This window comes from Ambystoma mexicanum, chromosome 5q, assembly GCF_040938575.1.
Source record: "Ambystoma mexicanum isolate Mex_15411 chromosome 5q, UKY_AmexF1_1, whole genome shotgun sequence".
Taxonomy (NCBI): domain Eukaryota; kingdom Metazoa; phylum Chordata; class Amphibia; order Caudata; family Ambystomatidae; genus Ambystoma; species Ambystoma mexicanum.
Genome location: NC_090933.1, coordinates 1,374,715,626 through 1,374,736,078, shown reverse-complemented (window position 1 = coordinate 1,374,736,078; position 20,453 = coordinate 1,374,715,626). Strand labels below are relative to the sequence as shown.

Sequence of the window (20,453 nt, the reverse complement as noted above, 5' to 3'; positions counted from 1 at the left end):
TGAGCACGTGTGCGGCCTCACTCAGTGGTGTGAATGGCCCTGCGTATCCCTGGTCATTCCTGCTGTCATAGCTCTTGCTAGATAGGTGTAGGCCACCTGCTTGAGCACGCGTGCGGCTTCACTGAGAGGTGTGAATGGCCTCCGTCTCCCTGGTCATTTCTGCTGTCATGGCATTGCTAGATAGGTGCAGGATGCCTGCTTGAGTACGTGTGCGGCCTGACTCAGAGGTGTGAATGGCTTTCCATCTCCCTGGTCATTCCTGTTGTCATGGCTCTTGCTAGATAGGTGTAGGCCACCTGCTTGAGCACGCGTGCAGCCTCACTCAGAGGTGAGAATGGCCTTCCGTCTCCCTGGTCATTTTTGCTGTGATGGCTCTTGCTAGATAGGTTTAGGCCGCCTGCTTGAGCATGTGGGTGGCCTCACTCAGAGGTGTGAATGTCCTCCGTCTCCCCGGTCATTTCACCTGTGATGACTCTTGCTAGATAGGTGTGGGCCGCCTGCTTGAGCACATGTGCGGCCTCACTCAGAGCTGTGAATGGCCTTCTGTCTCCCTGGTCATTTCTGCTGTCATGGCTCTTGCTAGATAGGTGTAGGCCGCCTACTTGAGCATGTGTGCGGCCTCACTCAGAGTTTTGAATGGCCTTCTGTCTGCCCAGTCAATTCTGCTGTCATAGCTCTTGCTAGATAGGTGTAGGCCGCCTGCTTGAGCACGTGTGCGGCCTCACTCAGAGGTGTGAATGGCCTTCCATGTCTCTGGTCATTCCTGCTGTCATGGCTCTTGCTAGATAGGTGTATGCCGCCTGCTTGAGCACGCGTGTGTCCTCACTCAGAGGTGTGAATCACCCTCGGTCTCCCTGGTCATGCCTGCTGTCATGGCTCTTGCTAGATAGGTGTAGGCCGCCTGCTTTCGCATGTGTGCGGCCTCACTCAGAGGTGTGAATGGCCAACGTCTCCCTGGTCATTTCTGCTGTCATGGTTCTTGCTAGATAGGTGTAGGACGCCTGCTTGAGCATGTGTGCGGCCTCACTCAGAGGTGTGAATGGCCTTCTGTCTCCCTGGTCATTCCTGGTGTCATGGCTCTTGCTAGATAGCTGTAGGCCACCTGCTTGAGCATGTGGGCAGCCTCACTCAAAGGTTTGAATGGCCTTCTGTCTCCCCAGTCATTCCTGCTGTCATGGCTCTTGCTAGATAGGTGTAGGCCGCATGCTTGAGCACGAGTGCGGCCTTACTCATAGGTGTGAATGTCCTTCCATCTCCCTGGTCATTCCTGCTGTCATGGCTCTTGCTAGATAGGTGTAGGCCGCCTGCTTGAGCACATGTGTGGCCTCACTTAAAGGTGTGAATGGCCTTCTGTCTCCCTGGTCATTCCTGCTGTCATGGCTCTTGCTAGATAGGTGTAGGCCGCCTGCTTGAGCATGTGTGCGGCCTCACTCAGAGGTGAGAATGGCCTTCTGTCTCCCTGGTCAATTCTTCTGTCATGGCTCTTGCTAGATAGGTGTAGGACGTCTGCTTTAGCACGCGTGTGTCCTCACTCAAAGGTGTGAATGGCCTTCTGTCTCCCCAGTCATTCCTGCTGTCATGGCTCTTGCTAGAAAGGTGTAGGACGCCTGCTTGAGCACGTGTGCAGCCACACTCAGAGGTGTGAATGGCCTCTGTCTCACTGTTCATTCCTGCTGTCATGGCTCTTGCTAGATAGGTGTAGGACACCTGCTTGAGCACGTGTGCGGCCTCACTCAGAGGTGTGAATGGCCTTCTGTCTCCCCAGTCATTCCTGCTGTCATGGCTCTTGCTAGATAGGTGTAGGACTCCTGCTTGAGCACGTGTGCGGCCTCACTCAGAGGTGTGAATGGCCTTCTGTCTCACCAGTCATTCCTGCTGTCATGGCTCTTGGTAGATAGGTGTAGGACGCCTACTTGAGCACGTGTGTGGCCTCACTCAGAGGTGTGAATGGCCTCTGTCTCACTGGTCATTCCTGCTGTCATGGCTCTTGCTAGATAGGTGTAGGACGCCTGCTTGAGCACGTGTGCGAACTCACTCAAAGGTCTGAATGGCCTTCCGTCTCCCTGGTCATTTCTGCTGTGATGGCTCTTGCTAGATAGGTGTAGGCCGCCTGTTCGAGCATGTGTCGGCCTCACTCAGAGGTGTGACTGGCCTTCTGTCTCCCTGGTCATTCCTGCTGTCATGGCTCTTGCTAGATAGGTGTAGGCCACCTGCTTGAGCACGCGTGCAGCCTCACTCAGAGGTGTGAATGGCCTTCTGTCGCCCCAGTCATTCCTGCTGTCATGGATCTTGCTAGATAGGTGTAGGACGCCTGCTTGAGCATGCGTGTGTCCTCACTCAGAGGTGTGAGTGGCCTTCCATCTCCCTGGTCATTTCTGCTGTCATGGCTCTTGCCAGATAGTTGTAGGCCGCCTGCTTGAGCACGTGTGTGGCCTCACCCAGAGGTGTGAATGGCCTCCATCTCCCTGGTCATTCCTGTTGTCATGGCTCTTGCTAGATAGGTGTAGGCCGACTGCTTGAGCACGTGTGCAGCCTCACTCAGAGGTGTGAATGGCCTTTTGTCTCCCTGGTCATTTCTGCTGTCATGGCTCTTGCTAGATAGGTGTAGGACGCTTGCTTGAGTACACGTGCGGCCTCACTCAGAGTTGTGAATGGCCTTCCGTTTCCCTGGTCATTACTGCTGTCATGGCTCTTGCTAGATAGGTGTAGGACGCCTGCTTGAGCAGGTGTGCGACTCACTCATAGGTGTGAATGGCCTTCTGTCTCCCCAGTCATTCCTGCTGTCATGGCTCTTGCTAGATAGGTGTAGGCTGCCTGCTTGAGCATGTGTGTGGCCCCACTCAGTGGTGTGAATGGCCCTGCTTCTCCCTGGTCATTTCTGCTGTCATGGCTCTTGCTAGAAAGGTATAGGCTGCCTGCTTGAGCACGTGTGCGGCCTCACTCAGAGGTGTGAATGGCTTCTGTCTCCCTGGTCATTTCTGCTGTCATGGCTCTTGCTAGATAGTTGTAGGACGCCTGATTGAACATGTGTGCGGCCTCACTCAGAGGTGTGAATGGCCTCCATCTCCCTGGTCATTCCTGTTGTCATGGCTTTTGCTAGATAGGTGTAGGCCGCCTGCTTGAGCATGTGTGCAGCCTGACTCAGAGGTGTGAATAGCCTTCCGTCTCCCTGGTCATTCCTGTTGTCATGGCTCTTGCTAGATAGGTGTAGGCCGCCTGCTTGAGCACGTGTGCGGCCTGACTCAGAGGTGTGAATGGCCTTCCGTCTCCCTGGTCATTCCTGCTGTCATGGCTCTAGCTAGATAGGTGTAGGCCGCCTGCTTGAGCACGTGTGCGGCCTCACTCAGAGGTGTGAATGGCCTTCTGCCTCCCCAGTCTTTCCTGCTGTCATGGCTCTTGCTAGATAGGTGTAGGCCGCCTGCTTGATCACGTGTGCGGCCTCTGTCAGAGGTGTGAATGGCCTCCGTCTCCATGGTCATTGCTGCTGTCATGGCTCTTGCTAGATAGGTGTAGGCCACCTGCTTGAGCACGTGTGCGGCCTCACTCAGAGGTGTGAATGGCCTCCGTCTCCCTGGTCATTCCTGCTGTCATGGCTCTTGCTAGATATGTGTAGGCTGCCTGCTTGAGCATGTGTGTGGCCTCACTCGGAGGTTTGAATGGCCTTCTGTCTGCCCGGTCATTTCTGCTGTCATAGCTCTTGCTTGAAAGGTGTAGGCCGCCTGCTTGAGCACGTGTGCGGCCTCACTCAGAGGTGTGAATGGCCTTCCATCTCCCTGGTCATTCCTGCTGTCATGGCTCTTGCTAGATAGGTGTAGGACGCCTGCTTGAGTACGTGTGCGGATTCACTCAAAGGTGTGAATGGCCAACGTCTCCCTGGTCATTTCTGCTGTCATGGCTCTTGCTAGATAGGTGTAGGACGCCTGCTTGAGTACGTGTGCGGATTCACTCAAAGGTGTGAATGGCCTTCTGTCTCCCCAGTCATTCCTGCTGTCATGGCTCTTGCTAGATAGGTGTAGGACGACTGCTTGAGCAGGTGTGTGCGGCCTCACTCAGAGGTGTGAATGTCCTCCGTCTCCCTGGTCATTCCTGTTGTCATAGCTTTTGCTAGATAGGTATAGGCTGCCTGCTTGAGCACGTGTGCGGCCTCACTCAGTGGTGTGAATGGCCCTGCGTCTCCCTGGTCATTCCTGCTGTCATAGCTCTTGCTAGATAGGTGTAGGCCACCTGCTTGAGCATGCGTGCGGCTTCACTGAGAGGTGAGAATGGCCCCCGTCTCCCTGGTCATTTCTGCTGTCATGGCATTGCTAGATAGGTGTGGGCCTCCTGCTTGAGCACATGTTCGGCCTCACTCAGAGGTGTGAATGGCCTCCGTCTCCCTGGTCATTGCTGCTGTCATGGCTCTTGCTAGATAGCTGTATGCCACCTGCTTGAGCACGTGTGTGGCCTCACTCAGAGGTGTAAATGGCCTTCTGTCTCCCTGGTCATTCCTGCTGTGATGGCTCTTGCTAGACAGGTGTAGGCCGCCTGCTTGAGCATGTGTGCGGCCTCACTCAGAGGTTTGAATGGCCTTCTGTCTGCCCGGTCATTTCTGCTGTCATAGCTCTTGCTAGATAGGTGTAGGTCGCCTGCTTGAGCACGTGTGCGGCCTCATTCAGAGGTGTGAATGGCCTTCCATCTCCCTGGTCATTCCTGCTGTCATGACTCTTGCTAGATAGGTGTATGCCGCTTGCTTGAGCACGCGTGTGTCCTCACTCAGAGGTGTGAATCACCCTCGGTCTCCCTGGTCATGCCTGCTGTCATGGCTCTTGCTAGATAGGTGTAGGCCGACTGCTTGAGCGCGTGTGCAGCCTCACTCAGATGCGTGAATGGCCTTCCATCTCCCCGGTCATTCCTGCTGTCATGGCTCTTGCTAGATAGGTGTAGGCTGACTGCTTGAGCAGTTGTGTGCGGCCTCACTCAGAGGTGTGAATGTCCTCCGTCTCCCTGGTCATTCCTGTTGTCATAGCTTTTGCTAGATAGGTATAGGCTGCCTGCTTGAGCACGTGTGCGGCCTCACTCAGTGGTGTGAATGGCCCTGCGTCTCCCTGGTCATTCCTGCTGTCATAGCTCTTGCTAGATAGGTGTAGGCCACCTGCTTGAGCACGCGTGCGGCTTCACTGAGAGGTGAGAATGGCCTCCGTCTCCCTAGTCATTTCTGCTGTCATGGCATTGCTAGATAGGTGCAGGATGCCTGCTTGAGTTCGTGTGCGGCCTGACTCAGAGGTGTGAATGGCTTTCCATCTCCCTGGTCATTCCTGTTGTCATGGCTCTTGCTAGATAGGTGTAGGCCACCTGCTTGAGCACGCGTGCAGCCTCACTCAGAGGTGAGAATGGCCTTCCGTCTCCCTGGTCATTTTTGCTGTGATGGCTCTTGCTAGATAGGTTTAGGCCGCCTGCTTGAGCATGTGGGTGGCCTCACCCAGAGGTGTGAATGGCCTCCGTCTCCCCGGTCATTTCACCTGTGATGACTCTTGCTAGATAGGTGTGGGCCGCCTGCTTGAGCACATGTGCGGCCTCACTCAGAGCTGTGAATGGCCTTCTGTCTCCCTCGTCATTTCTGCTGTGATGGCTCTTGCTAGATAGGTGTAGGCCGCCTGCTTGAGCATGTGTGCGGCCTCACTCAGAGGTTTGAATGGCCTTCTGTCTTCCCAGTCAATTCTGCTGTCATAGCTCTTGCTAGATAGGTGTAGGCCGCCTGCTTGAGCACGTGTGCAGCCTCACTCAGAGGTGTGAATGGCCTTCCATGTCTCTGGTCATTCCTGCTGTCATGGCTCTTGCTAGATAGGTGTATGCCGCCTGCTTGAGCATGCGTGTGTCCTCACTCAGAGGTGTGAATCACCCTCGGTCTCCCTGGTCATGCCTGCTGTCAAGGCTCTTGCTAGATAGGTGTAGGCCGCCTGCTTTCGCATGTGTGCGGCCTCACTCAGAGGTGTGAATGGCCAACGTCTCCCTGGTCATTTCTGCTGTCATGGCTCTTGCTAGATAGGTGTAGGACGCCTGCTTGAGCACGTGTGCGGCCTCACTCAGAGGTGTGAATGGCCTTCTGTCTCCCTGGTCATTCCTGGTGTCATGGCTCTTGCTAGATAGCTGTAGGCCACCTGCTTGAGCATGTGGGCAGCCTCACTCAAAGGTGTGAATGGCCTTCTGTCTCCCCAGTCATTCCTGCTGTCATGGCTCTTGCTAGATAGGTGTAGGCGGCATGCTTGAGCACGAGTGCGGCCTTACTCATAGGTGTGAATGTCCTTCCATCTCCCTGGTCATTCCTGCTGTCATGGCTCTTGCTAGATAGGTGTAGGCCGCCTGCTTGAGCACGTGTGTGGCCTCACTTAAAGGTGTGAATGGCCTTCTGTCTCCCTGGTCATTGCTGCTGTCATGGCTCTTGCTAGATAGGTGTAGGCCGCCTGCTTGAGCATGTGTGCGGCCTCACTCAGAGGTGAGAATGGCCTTCTGTCTCCCTGGTCAATTCTGCTGTCATGGCTCTTGCTAGATAGGTGTAGGACGTCTGCTTTAGCACGCGTGTGTCCTCACTCAAAGGTGTGAATGGCCTTCTGTCTCCCCAGTCATTCCTGCTGTCATGGCTCTTGCTAGAAAGGTGTAGGACGCCTGCTTGAGCACGTGTGCGGCCTCACTCAGAGGTGTGAATGGCCTCTGTCTCACTGTTCATTCCTGCTGTCATGGCTCTTGCTAGATAGGTGTAGGACACCTGCTTGAGCACGTGTGCGGCCTCACTCAGAGGTGTGAATGGCCTTCTGTCTCCCCAGTCATTCCTGCTGTCAAGGCTCTTGCTAGATAGGTGTAGGACTCCTGCTTGAGCACGTGTGCGGCCTCACTCAGAGGTGTGAATGGCCTTCTGTCTCACCAGTCATTCCTGCTGTCATGGCTCTTGGTAGATAGGTGTAGGACGCCTACTTGAGCACGTGTGTGGCCTCACTCAGAGGTGTGAATGGCCTCTGTCTCACTGGTCATTCCTGCTGTCATGGCTCTTGCTAGATAGGTGTAGGACGCCTGCTTGAGCACGTGTGCGAACTCACTCAAAGGTCTGAATGGCCTTCCGTCTCCCTGGTCATTTCTGCTGTGATGGCTCTTGCTAGATAGGTGTAGGCCGCCTGTTTGAGCATGTGTGCGGCCTCACTCAGAGGTGGGACTGGCCTTCTGTCTCCCTGGTCATTCCTGCTGTCATGGCTCTTGCTAGATAGGTGTAGGCCACCTGCTTGAGCACGCGCACAGCCTCACTCAGAGGTGTGAATGGCCTTCTGTCGCCCCAGTCATTCCTGCTGTCATGGATCTTGCTAGATAGGTGTAGGACGCCTGCTTGAGCATGCGTGTGTCCTCACTCAGAGGTGTGAGTGGCCTTCCATCTCCCTGGTCATTCCTGCTGTCATGGCTCTTGCTAGATAGTTGTAGGCCGCCTGCTTGAGCACGTGTGTGGCCTCACCCAGAGGTGTGAATGGCCTCCATCTCCCTGGTCATTCTTGTTGTCATGGCTCTTGCTCGATAGGTGTAGGCCGACTGCTTGAGCACGTGTGCAGCCTCACTCAGAGGTGTGAATGGCCTTTTGTCTCCCTGGTAATTTCTGCTGTCATGGCTCTTGCTAGATAGGTGTAGGACGCTTGCTTGAGTACACGTGCGGCCTCACTCAGAGTTGTGAATGGCCTTCCGTTTCCCTGGGCATTACTGCTGTCATGGAACTTGCTAGATAGGTGTAGGACGCCTGCTTGAGCAGGTGTGCGACTCACTCATAGGTGTGAATGGCCTTCTGTCTCCCCAGTCATTCCTGCTGTCATGGCTCTTGCTAGATAGGTGTAGGCCGCCTGCTTGAGCATGTGTGTGGCCCCACTCAGTGGTGTGAATGGCCCTGCTTCTCCCTGGTCATTTCTGCTGTCATGGCTCTTGCTAGAAAGGTATAGGCTGCCTGCTTGAGCACGTGTGCGGCCTCACTCAGAGGTGTGAATGGCCTCCGTCTCCCTGGCCTTTCCTGCTGTCATGGCTCTTGCTAGATAGGTGTAGGCCACCTGCTTGAGCATGTGTGCGGCCTCACTCAGAGGTGTGAATGGCCTCCATCTCCCTGGTCATTTCTGCTGTCATGGCTCTTGCTAGATAGTTGTAGGACGCCTGATTGAACATGTGTGCGGCCTCACTCAGAGGTGTGAATGGCCTCCATCTCCCTGGTCATTCCTGTTGTCATGGCTTTTGCTAGATAGGTGTAGGCCGCCTGCTTGAGCATGTGTGCAGCCTGACTCAGAGGTGTGAATAGCCTTCCGTCTCCCTGGTCATTCCTGTTGTCATGGCTCTTGCTAGATAGGTGTAGGCCGCCTGCTTGAGCACGTGTGCGGCCTGACTCAGAGGTGTGAATGGCCTTCCGTCTCCCTGGTCATTCCTGCTGTCATGGCTCTAGCTAGATAGGTGTAGGCCGCCTGCTTGAGCACGTGTGCGGACTCACTCAGAGGTGTGAATGGCCTTCTGCCTCCCCAGTCTTTCCTGCTGTCATGGCTCTTGCTAGATAGGTGTAGGCCGCCTGCTTGATCACGTGTGCGGCCTCTGTCAGAGGTGTGAATGGCCTCCGTCTCCATGGTCATTGCTGCTGTCATGGCTCTTGCTAGATAGGTGTAGGCCACCTGCTTGAGCACGTGTGCGGCCTTACTCAGAGGTGTGAATGGCCTCCGTCTCCCTGGTCATTCCTGCTGTCATGGCTCTTGCTAGATATGTGTAGGCTGCCTGCTTGAGAACGTGTGTGGCCTCACTCAGAGGTGTGAATGGCCTTCTGTCTCCCTGGTCATTCCTGCTGTCATGGCTCTTGCTAGATAGGTGTAGGCCGCCTGCTTGAGAATGTGTGGGGCCTCACTCCGAGGTGTGAATGGCCTTCCGTCTCCCTGGTCATTCCTGTTGTCATGGCTCTTGCTAGATAGGTGTAGGCCGCCTGCTTGAGCATGTGTGCAGCCTGACTCAGAGGTGTGAATGGCCTTTCGTCTCACTCAGAGGTGTGAATGGCCTCCGTCTCCCTGGTCATTCCTGCTGTTATTGCTCTTGCTAGATAGGGGTAGGATGCCTGCTTGAGCACGTGTGCGGCCTCACCCAGAGGTGTGAATGGCCTTCCATATCCCTGGTCATTCCTGCTGTCATGGCTCTTGCTAGATAGGGGAAGGACGCCTGCTTGAGCACGTGTGCGGCCTCACTCAGTGGTGTGAATGGCCTTCCGTCTCCCCGGTCATTCCTGCTGTCATGACTCTTGCTAGATAGGTGTAGGCCGCCTGCTTGAGCTCGTGTGCGGCCTCACTCAGAGCTGTGAATGGCCCACCGTCTCCCTGGTCATTCCTGCTGTCATGGGTCTTGCTAGATAGGTAGGACACCTGCTTGAGCATGTGTGCGGCCTGACTCAGAGGTGTGAATGGCCTTTCGTCTCCCTGGTCATTCCTGTTGTCATGGCTCTTGCTAGATAGGTGTAGGCCGCCTGCTTGAGCATGTGTGCGGCCTGACTCAGAGGTGTGAATGGCCTTTCGTCTCCCTGGTCATTCCTGTTGTCATGGCTCTTGCTAGATAGGTGTAGGCCGCCTGCTTGAACATGTGTGCGGCCTCACTCAGAGGTGTGAATGGCTTTCCGTCTCCCTGGTCATTCCTGCTGTCATGGCTCTTGCTAGATAGGTGTAGGCCGCCTGCTTGAGAATGTGTGTGGCCTCACTCAGAGGTGTGAATGGCCTTCTGTCTCCCTGGCCATTTCTGCTGTCATGGCATTGCTAGATAGGTGCAGGATGCCTGCTTGAGTACGTGTGCGGCCTGACTCAGAGGTGTGAATGGCCTTCCGTCTCCCTGGTCATTCCTGCTGTCATGGGTCTTGCTATATAGGTGTAGGCCGCCTGCTTGAGCATGTGTGCGGCCTCACTCAGAGGTGAGAATGGCCTTCCGTCTCCCTGGTCATTTCTGCTGTGATGGCTCTTGCTAGATAAGTTTAGGCCGCCTGCTTGAGCCCGTGTGCAGCCTCACTCAGAGATGTGAATCGGCCACCATCTCCCTGGTCATTCCTGCTGTCATGGGTCTTGCTAGATAGGTGTAGGATGCCTGCTTGAGCACGTGTGCGGCCTCTCTCAGAGGTGTGAATGGTCTTCTGTCTCCACGGTCATTCCTGCTGTCATGGCTCTTGCTAGATAGCTGTAGGCCGCCTGTTTGAGCATGTGCGCGGCCTCACTCAGAGGTGTGAATGGCCTTCGTCTCCCTAGTCATTCCTGCTGTCATGGCTCTTGCTAGATAGGTGTAGGATGCCTGCTTGAGCACGTGTGCCGGCTCACTCAGAGGTTTGTTTGTTTGTTTGTTTGTTTATTTATTTGTATGGCGCACCTTACCCAGGGGCAACAGGGCGCAGGCAGAAGATAATTCGAAGCTTACAATGTTGCAGAAATATACACTTTGAGGTAGTGATAGAGATAATCAGAATTACAGAATAAGAAATGTACAAATCTTCATACATACAAAGTCAATATCTATGCAGGGGTAAATATACAAATATACAAATATGTACAGGGCTGTTAGAGGCGGGTACTCCTGAGAAAAAATATTCAAGATTACAGGAATAGGAGGTATGGAAATGTATGCAGATCTTCATACATAAAAGGTCAATATCTATACAGGAGGTAAGTGTACAGATGTGTGCTGTAAGGGCTGTTAGAGGCGAGGGCGAAGTCGCGAGCAAGGTATCACTATCTATGCCTAGGTATAGAGAGTGCAGCTACATACAAGGGTTATTGGAGTTAAGGTGACTGATGAGGTGTCTTCTAAAGTGTAGATATGGTTGGTCAGCTCTTAGGTTGTGTGGCAGAGAATTCCAGAGCGTGGCAGCTTTCACCGGGAAACTGTTCCCACCAATGGTGGAGAGTTTGAATCTGGGAATTATCAGGCGGTTGGAATTGATAGTTCTTGTTTGTCGGATGGAGGACTTTCTCTTTACCTTGTCCATCAGGTAGCTGGGGGCGGCATTGTTGAGGGCTTTATGGGTTAGGGAGGCCAACTTTAGTTTGATTTTGTTGTCTGTGGAGAGCCATTTCTGTTGGCGTCTGGTGGAAGAGATATGATCTCTCTTATTAATGCCGAGGGCAGCTCTCAAGGCATTATTTTGTAGGATTTGAAGCCTGTGTATAATGGCTTTGTTAGCGCCACTATAGAGGGCATTACAATAATCGAGCCTAGATAGTATGAGTGCTCTTGCCAGGATCAAGCAGCTGTCATTGGATAGGAATGGTCTGCCTGCCCTTATTAATTTGCAGGTGTACGCAGTGGTAGATGCTAGTGAGTTGACCTGTTTAGTGAATGACATAGTGGCATCTAGATAAAAGCCGAGGGTTTTTACTTCCCTGGATACTCTGATGAGATTGCCATCTATGTTGAATTCGGCATAATCAAGGCCTAGTTTGTTGATATTAGCGGGGGAACCTAAGATGATGAGCTCTGTCTTGTCATCATTCAGGCATAGACTATACAATGCCATCCATGCCTGAATGATGAGATATACCCTATTCACCAACTCTCTGTCCTTACTGTGATCCCCTGAAAGTGGGAGGAGAATCTGAGTGTCATCAGCATAGTTAGTGTAGGTGACACCCAGATGGTCCAGATCGTCAAACAGGGGTTTGGTGAAGACGTTATATAGTGTGGGGGAGACGCATGAGCCCTGCGGGACTCCACAAGTAATAGGAGAGGGGTCTGCTGCTGCTGAAGGGGAGAAGACTCTCATGGTTCTCTCGCTCAGAAAGGATTCAATCCATTTGATAGCTTCTGGGGAGAAGTGAGCAGCTGAGTCAAGGTGTTTGCAGAGGACCTTGTGGTCGACGAGGTCGAAAGCCGCGGAGAGGTCAAGTAAGAGGAGGAGAGCTGTCTTGCCCTTGTCCCTCAGATCATCAATTTGGGTTTTCAGATCGATGAGGGCTGTTTCCGTGCCGTGTAGTGGGCGGAAACCTGATTGTCTGGAGCCTAGTAACTTGTGCAGTTCTAGGTATTTTTGAATCTGGACATAGGCAACTTTGTCCAAGATTTTCAGTAGGAAGGGTACCGTGGTGATGGGTCGGTAGTTAGTGGGGATGAGGGGGTCAAGCGTCTGTTTTTTGAGGAGGGGGAGCACCCAAGATTGTTTTAAGTTGCCGGGGATGCTGCCTGAGGAGAAAGAGGCGTTTATGAGTTTAGAGATAAAGGGCGACAGGTCTCTGGCTGCGTCCTTTATTATGTGTGCGGGGCAGATATCGCCTTTACAGTTTGATGGTTTAAGGGAAAGGATGATTTTCTCAACCTCCAGGGTGGTGGTTTTAGAGAAGGTGAATGAGTTGATGTGTGTACTTGGTGAGGTAATGGGCGGAGGTATGGGAGGGTTAGTGAGGTTAAGGGAGTCTTTTTTTAGTTGAATTTTGTTTTGTAAGGTGTTTATTTTATTTGCTAGTGCTTGTTGGTTGTCTGTGCACCAGGTCTGGTTCTTAGTGCAGGTGTCGGGTGTAGCAATGGGTGACTCAAGTTCCTTCAGTATGGAAAAGAGCTCCTTCATGCTTGAATTGGAATTGGCAATGCGGATGTTATAGGAATTCCGTTTGGCTAAGCAGATTTCAGCTTTGTAATGACGAGAAATCGTGTCAAGGATGGCTTTCTTTTCACTGGAGGGGCATAGTTTCCAATCAGCTTCACATTTTCGCTTTTTTAGGCGGAGGGCTTTGAGTTCGGGTGTATACCATTTGTTTAAATGGGTTTTTGGCTTGCTGGTGCGAAGTTTGAGTGGGGCAATTTTGTCCATGGTAGATAACATGATTTTATTATATTCGTGGACTAGTGTGTTGGGATCTAGATTGTCTGGTAATGCGTTTAAGGTTGGAAGGATAGCTGGGATGATTTTGTCTATTGAAATATTTTTCTTGTTTCTTGTGAGGCAGGGTGGTGCCAGTGACACGGTTGTGGTAGTTGATCTAGAGGTCAGTAAGTTAAAAGAGACCAACGAGTGGTCGGTCCAGGGTAGTGGTGTGGTGGCGGTGATGACCGCTGAGCAATTAGCATCAGCAACCCAGTCTAGGGTTCTATCCTTCAGGTGGGTGGGTAGGTTGACTTTTTGGGAGATTCCGAGTGATGATATCGTATTGGCTATGGTAGATGCATGTAAGTCTGCTGGGTCGTTGAACCCTAGGTTGAGGTGTGAATGGCCTCCATCTCCCTGGTCATTCCTGCTGTTATTGCTCTTGCTAGATAGGTGTAGGGCGACTGCTTGAGCACGTATGCGGCCTCACCCAGAGGTGTGAATGTCCTTCCATATCCCTGGTAATTCCTGCTGTCATGGCTCTTGCTAGATAGTTGTAGGACGCCTGCTTGAGCACGTGTGCGGCTTCACTCAGAGGTGTGAATGGCCTCTGTCTCCCTGGTCATTCCTGCTGTCATGGCTTTTGCTAGATAGGTGTAGGCTGCCTGCTTGAGCATGTGTGCGGCCTCACTCAGAGGTGTGAATGGCCTTCATCTCCCTGGTCATTCCTGCTGTCTGGCTGCGGGGCAGAATGCCTTGTCCAAGGCAAGCAAACAAATCCTGTCCGGGCCTCCTGCAGTGCAGCCCCTCAGAAGGCCAATCGCTTTCAAGTTCTTGCCCCACGTTTAGAACAAAATCCTCCCTACCTGCAACCAATCTTGCCTCCTCCCCCCCCCAGGTCCCAGTGGTGGTTAACAGGATTCCCAAAATGCGCTATTTGTATGTAGGTAAAAAAACAATGTCTGTTTCTCATGTAATGCCCACATGGCTCCCACGGGTTCCCTCATAAACAGGGTAACAATACAGCTCTTTAGGTTCTGTTGTGTAGGTCCCACAGATCACACACATGCATCAATCCCATCATTCCTTATCGCCAATGGATGTCTCCAGGCATGGGGGCAGCTCCTCCTCAAGGGCCGCCGGTCACGCTTTACATATCTGGCAGTCGCATCGGTGAGGGATTTGAGGAACTTGTTGAGGCTGGTTGTTCTACCCTGACTCTCAATGCCTGCCTTCTTGTTTCCCTCTCAGGTGGGGCTGATGAATTGCGGTTGGTCAATGCCGGCGACACCTGCAGGGGTCGGTTGGAGGTCAAGCACCAGAACCGATGGGCGACGGTTTGTGACCATGGCTGGGATGAGAAGGATGCTGAGGTGGTCTGCAGGCAGCTGGGATGCGGATCAGCCTTGAAAGCAGAAAGTAACAATCAGCCCTTTGGGAAAGGTTCCTGGCCAATCTTGCTGAGTAACGTCGAGTGTACGGGCCTGGAGAATTCACTCTTCGGGTGCCCACACACCAACTGGGGATACAACGACTGCAGGGGCAGAAGAGATGCTGGCGTGGTATGCAGTGGTAAGACTCTTAGATAAATAGATTGTGCAGAATATGTAACCTCATTACCTGTGCAGTAAAACAGTGTCAAACTTCTTCATGCCCCAAGGATGGGCACTGTATTTTCAAATGTGGTCTAACATTAAGACATTTCTACCACCTAACATTAGCAAGATTTCACATCACAATGAATAAATGTTATGCTATAATGGTTATTCTTGTTGAATGTTATGCGGTTGGATACACGTAAACAGAACTTGACTGTTTATTTAAGTTAAAATTTCAAATAAAGACCTCCAGCATAACACCATCACATTAACATACTCTGGAAAGCAGAAACTGACTAAAATGGAACATTATGTGAAAGTAAACATCCACATCATAGATATCTAGAATGTTACCTCATCAAAATGACATACCTATATTCCAGCCATGCCATCAGGTGACTTGGCTACATTCCATCCATAACATGTCTACACTCCAACATTGTTGAATGTCCTGATAAACATTAAAGCTATAATTAAACAACCAATAAAGATACAACTAGAACACATCTCCTTCCTTTATTCAGTCACACACTGTCAGACCTTCCTAACAAGAGCAACACGATTCATGTTCCACACCTGTCCTCCCACCACACAAATCGCTCCACGCAACACAGCCACCACCCTCACGGGATCAGAGTAAAGCGCTTCTCCTTTATTCTTTAACACTCCCTTCTTTATCCTCACATGTCTCCACACTCGATCCTCAATGTCTTCTTGCCTCGTTTTCACGTGCCACCCATTCCTCTTTCCTCGTCTTCCATTCTCTCTTTTTGCCGTCCACCACATAATCGCTCTCCCTACTTCTTCCCAAACACGGTGGGCTAACTGCAGTATTGGGTTTACAGCCTCTCATCAACTGAAATGGGGTTATACCTGTGATCGAATGAGGTGAAATGCGCAAACCAAACAATCTGTCCTGAATAGCGACCTTCTTATCACATCCTGTTTCATTCGTCATTCGAATACTCTCCATGATGCATCTATTCATCCTTTCTGCACATCCATTTGTCTCCGGATGATATAAAGCCATCCTCCTGTGCTTGATCCCACACTCTTTCACATATCTGACAAAACAGCCACCAGTAAATTGAGGACCATTGTCTGTAAGTATGCTTTCTGGAATACCTTCCCTAGCAAACACTTGTTGCAGTTCCTTTACCATAACTTCTCCAGACATATCTCTTACAATACTAAACTCACACCAACGGGAAAATAGATCAATCATCACAACCACATATATTCCTCTTCCATACCCTAGATCAACAGGACCTAGAATGTCCATCGCCAGATCTCCCCAAACGCTGCCTGGTACATCTACTTCTACTAGGGGTTGTTGTTTTGCAACCTCTCCCTTCCCAATTTTTTTACACATGGAACATTCCAGCAACCTTCTCTCTATGTCTCTATCAAATCCAGACCACCAGTAGTCGTTTCGCAAAACATTCTTTGTCTTGGTAATGCCTATGTGTACCGTATGGGCTAAATCGACCACTCTATTTCGCAAAGATCTGGGTACTACAGCTCGTTCCCATCTGAATAAAATGCCATCAACAACACTTAATTCATTCCTGAGCTCCCAAAATGGTTCTGCACCATGTTCCAAATCAGCTTTCCTGGGCCATACTCCCGATTCCACATATGCTTTAACCAAAGTTAAACATTCATCTATGCAGGTCTCTTCCAACCATTCTTACTTTGATACATCGGTATTCACAAATACCATTTCCATCTCCATGATCTCAACACATAAATCAGAATCTACATTCCTCCTCAATCTTGACAAACTATCAGCTAGTACATTTTCTTTGCCTGGAATTACTTTGACTAAAAAACTATGGCATTGCATGTAGGTAATCCATCCAGCCACCCTTCTGGACACTTTATCCAACCCTTTATTTTCCAAAATTTCTTTCAAAGGTTTATGATCTGTACATAACACAAAACACGTACCCCAAATGAAATTTCTAAATTTCTCCATGGCCCAATAACACGCCAATGCCTCCTTTTCCAGTACTGAGTAATGATACTCTGCACCCCTTAGACCTCAAGAGGCATGTGCTATGAGACATTCTTTGCCATTGTCATCCACTTGCTATAACACTGCTCCAATCCCCATTTCTGATGCACCCACTGTGACTTCAAAATGACCTAAAGGTTGTGATAAATCAATCTCCTTTTTTAATCTATCAAATTCCTCTTCACACTTAGGAGACCAAACAAAATCATTCTCCTTCTTTAGCAATTTTCTTAGTTCAATCACCTTACTGGTATAATTGCACACAAACTTTTGATGAAACTCGGTCATCCCTAGGATTGACCTCAACTGTGCTTTGTCTTCTGAGCTTTTAATATCCTTTATGGCACTGACCAAACGCTCCTTTGGTCTTACTCCACTTAACGATATTTCATGCCCTAAATATTCAACTTTAGAAACATCAAACTTACATTTCTCCTCCCTTAACACAATGCCATTCTTCTCAAATACATCTAGCACCCTATCCAGGATGTTGTCATGCTCCTCCTCATTCTTCCCACAAACTAGCACATCATCCTGGAAACAATATACACCTCTGATTCGACCCACTAACCTGTCCATGATCTTTTGAAAAACGGCCAAAGCGGACACAAGACCAAACGGTATGCGTTTAAACTGAAAAACCCCTTCATGAGTGACAAATGCTGTCAATTTACGGCACCGCCCCTCCAGTTCCACCTGGTGATAAGCAGATGGCATGTTTGGAAAATACCTTCCCTTGGCCAATCCTTGCTAGCATTTCTGACATATTCGGGAGGGGATGGCGATCCAACATCACACATTTATTAGGTTGGCGTCGATCCACACTCAAACGGAGTTCTCCTGAGATCTTTTTGACCACCACCAATGGAGAAATCCAGTCCACCCCTCCTGCTCTTTCAATAACACCCAATGTCAAAAGTGTTGTGAGCTCCTCCTTGACCCCTTCTCTTACTGCCAGGGGTACCGGCCTCAATTTGCTGCTATAGGCACACTTCCCTTCCTTAAGACCATTTGATGTTGTATACCTTTTATCTTGCCAATACCTTTCTTAAATACCAAGAGATGTCTAGTCATGACTGTTTCACCTACTTGCAACACTTGCTCAGAACATTTGGGATCCAATTTGATTTTTAACATTTTCTGCTCCCTCCACCCCAATAAAGTGAGCCCTCTTTTGGTTACATATATTTTTCCCTCACATTCCCGATCCTTAAGTTCAAACTGACTCATACTGTATCCCAAAAGATCAATTGGCTCTTGATTATAACCACCAGGTCTAATGTCGGGCTTCAAGAGTTTCTGTAAATCACCTTTTACATCCCTTTCATATACCTCCCTTGACATGAGTGTGATTTTTGACCCTGAATCAGCCATCATCCATACTTCCTTCCCATTCACTTTAATACTCACATAGGGACGTCCACACTCACCATCTTCATCATTCCCGTCACCAACAGCATTTACAGTGTTAACAATAACATTTTCTACCGGAAAATCATTTTCATCATCTGAAGATTTTCTTCCTTCCTCCTCTTGTGACATATAAGACCTTCTTCTGACTATTTGGGTAATTTTTGCAACGATTTGCAAAATATCCTCTTCTCTTGCATTTAGCGCATACTGCTCTTCTTCCTGGACACACTACAGCGGCAGTGAAATGTGTATTACTGGCACAACAATAAAACAAGTGTTCCTCTTTTTCTCCTCTCTCTCCTTTCTGCTTGTAGTTTTTGGTCTCGCTTCCACCATGATATGACTGTTTTTCCTTGTCCTTGTCCTTAGTCTTTTGTTCATTCACATTCAACACCTCTGCCTTTATTTCATTCGCATCTCTTTTGCCAATTTCGCAATGCAAGCTAATGAATGATCAACCCTGCGAGCGGTGGCCAACACCTCATCCAACGTAGGTTCATCCTTGAGCCATAATTCCTGACGAATACGATGAGATCTGCAATGTGTCATGAACTGGTCACGTAAACGTTCATCATAAGACCCTTGAAACTTGCATGAAGATGCCAATTGGCGTAGCACGGTAACACACTCTTCTAATGATTCTCCTGGTTCAATTATACCTTTCAAGTATACTGCTTGTCTTTGGGTTAAAGTGTAGGTCCATCTTCGCAAAAGCACAATCCAATTCAGACATGGCATCTCCTTCGCCGTCGCTTGCAATTTGTGGGAGGGTCTCAAAGATCCTCTGTCCTTCGTACCCTAAATGATGCATCAGTAGGGCAATTCTTTTGTCATTGGAAAATGAATTACCACCAGCCGCTTTCAAATAATGCATAAATCCTTTCTTCCATTGTGCCACTTAATTTGTACTGATCCTGGAGTTGCCATAAATATAGGTGGGCCACTGACATTTGACATGGCCATGATGCTGCTCCCGTATGATGTGAGGTACTACTTTCTTTCTATCCGTAATTCTTAGCTTAGTTATCTTCAGTTCTCCTTTGCTTTTCTGTTATCTGCTCCCTGCCTCTAGGCACTTTCTGGCTCTCACTTATTTGAAAATGATCGTAGAGTGTCTCCTCTGTACTTACATTTCTTTAATAGCTGCTTATTGGTGCTTACTGGCCCCTTCTGTACTTCAGATACTAGTGGTGTGCAGAATCTTCTCCTTAGTGCCCTTTTCCCTGTGCAGAGTCTTCTCCTTAGTGCCCTTTTCCCTTTTTGTTCTTGGCCCTTTGCTTTGGGGCTATAATATCTTCACCCCTTATCCTCATCCCTCACCTGACCTCACAATGTCCTTGTCTGTATTTGGACTTCCCTTCTTTACTCTTCACCCTTCCCTTTACAGTGTGCGGTTATACTGTGTAATATGGCATCAAAAGCAGCGAGGGGAGGATCAGCAACAGCCTCGCAGTCTTTGCGTCATGTAGGAAGGAGCTTGGTTGGGGCGCGGAGGGCGCGGCGGGCGAGGTGAGGAGGGGACTCAAATCCGCATACTTGAGAAAACGGGTCTGGGAGGAGGGCGAGCGGGCGGCCGTAGCACTTCCTTGTGGGCCGCTGCAACGTTCCGTGGAACGGATCGGCCGCAGTCGGACACGGCACAGCAGGATCGCAGGAGCCGGCCTAAGGTCTTTTTACTTCCTTATTCTTCTAGGATCCTCGTCGCCAATGTTAAATACGATGCGTCTGGATACACGTGAACAGAACTTGACTGTTTATTTAAGTTAATACTTCAAATAGAGACCTCCAGCAGTACACCATCACATCAACATACTAAAGCAGCAACTGACTAAAATGGAACATTATGTGAAAGTAAACATCCACATCATAGATTTCTAGAATGTTACCTCATCAAAATGACATAGCTATATTCCAGCCATGCCATCAGGTGACTTGGCTACATTCCATCCATAATATGTCTACACTCCAACATTGTTGAATGTCCTGATAAAAATTAAAGCTATAATTAAACAACCAATAAAGATACAACTAGAACACATCTCCCTCCTTTATCATTATTATAAGAAAATGAACGCACCGCCCAGTTGCTTTGTACTCAATAAAAACCCAAAATAAAAAAGTGCTTGCATGGCTCAACTATCAGGACAGTCAAATACCACAGTGGTCATAGGAAGGCTGTATGTCAAAACCAGAGAGTGTTTAGATCAAAGCAAACCTTAGGATAGCCTGGCAGTTCTCAAAACGATGCCTCATTATGAGGTTTCTGGTAGGCCACCGTCAGTACCAGTAGGTTACCTGCAACCTCGGCTTACTGTTCTCGCTGCCCAATATCCCGTGATACCGAGATATTACAGGCGACAGCGGAACAGTAAGTTCCCAATCCCGTGGAGTCCCAGGGCTGTTAACGGGCAGGTGAATCTGTGATGTATTTGCCGGTAGGGACGTGAACTAAAAGCCGGTCACGGCCTGACGCTAGATCACAGCCCCCACCGGCAGACTTGGATTGAGCCTGTCCGGAAAAAGTGCTGGTAACGTTGCAACCAGCACCTTAATTACGGACCGGCTCACTCGTAATGAGGGACATATCTTATGGTGAAGTGTTTCAAATAGAAAAGCAAACAATTGTTGATGT

At 49.9% G+C, this 20,453-nt stretch overlaps 1 protein-coding gene across 2 annotated transcripts in view; it reads left to right on the top strand.

Annotated features, from left to right (window-relative positions):
- The window catches only part of LOC138498731 (CD5 antigen-like), a 437,221-nt gene that overhangs the window by 210,436 nt on the left and 206,332 nt on the right, over positions 1–20,453 (top strand). For both annotated transcript variants that reach the window (XM_069622369.1, XM_069622368.1), the window contains one exon: positions 14,045–14,365. In XM_069622369.1, coding sequence (XP_069478470.1) covers positions 14,045–14,365 — 321 coding nt within the window. The remainder of the gene's footprint in view (positions 1–14,044; positions 14,366–20,453) is intronic.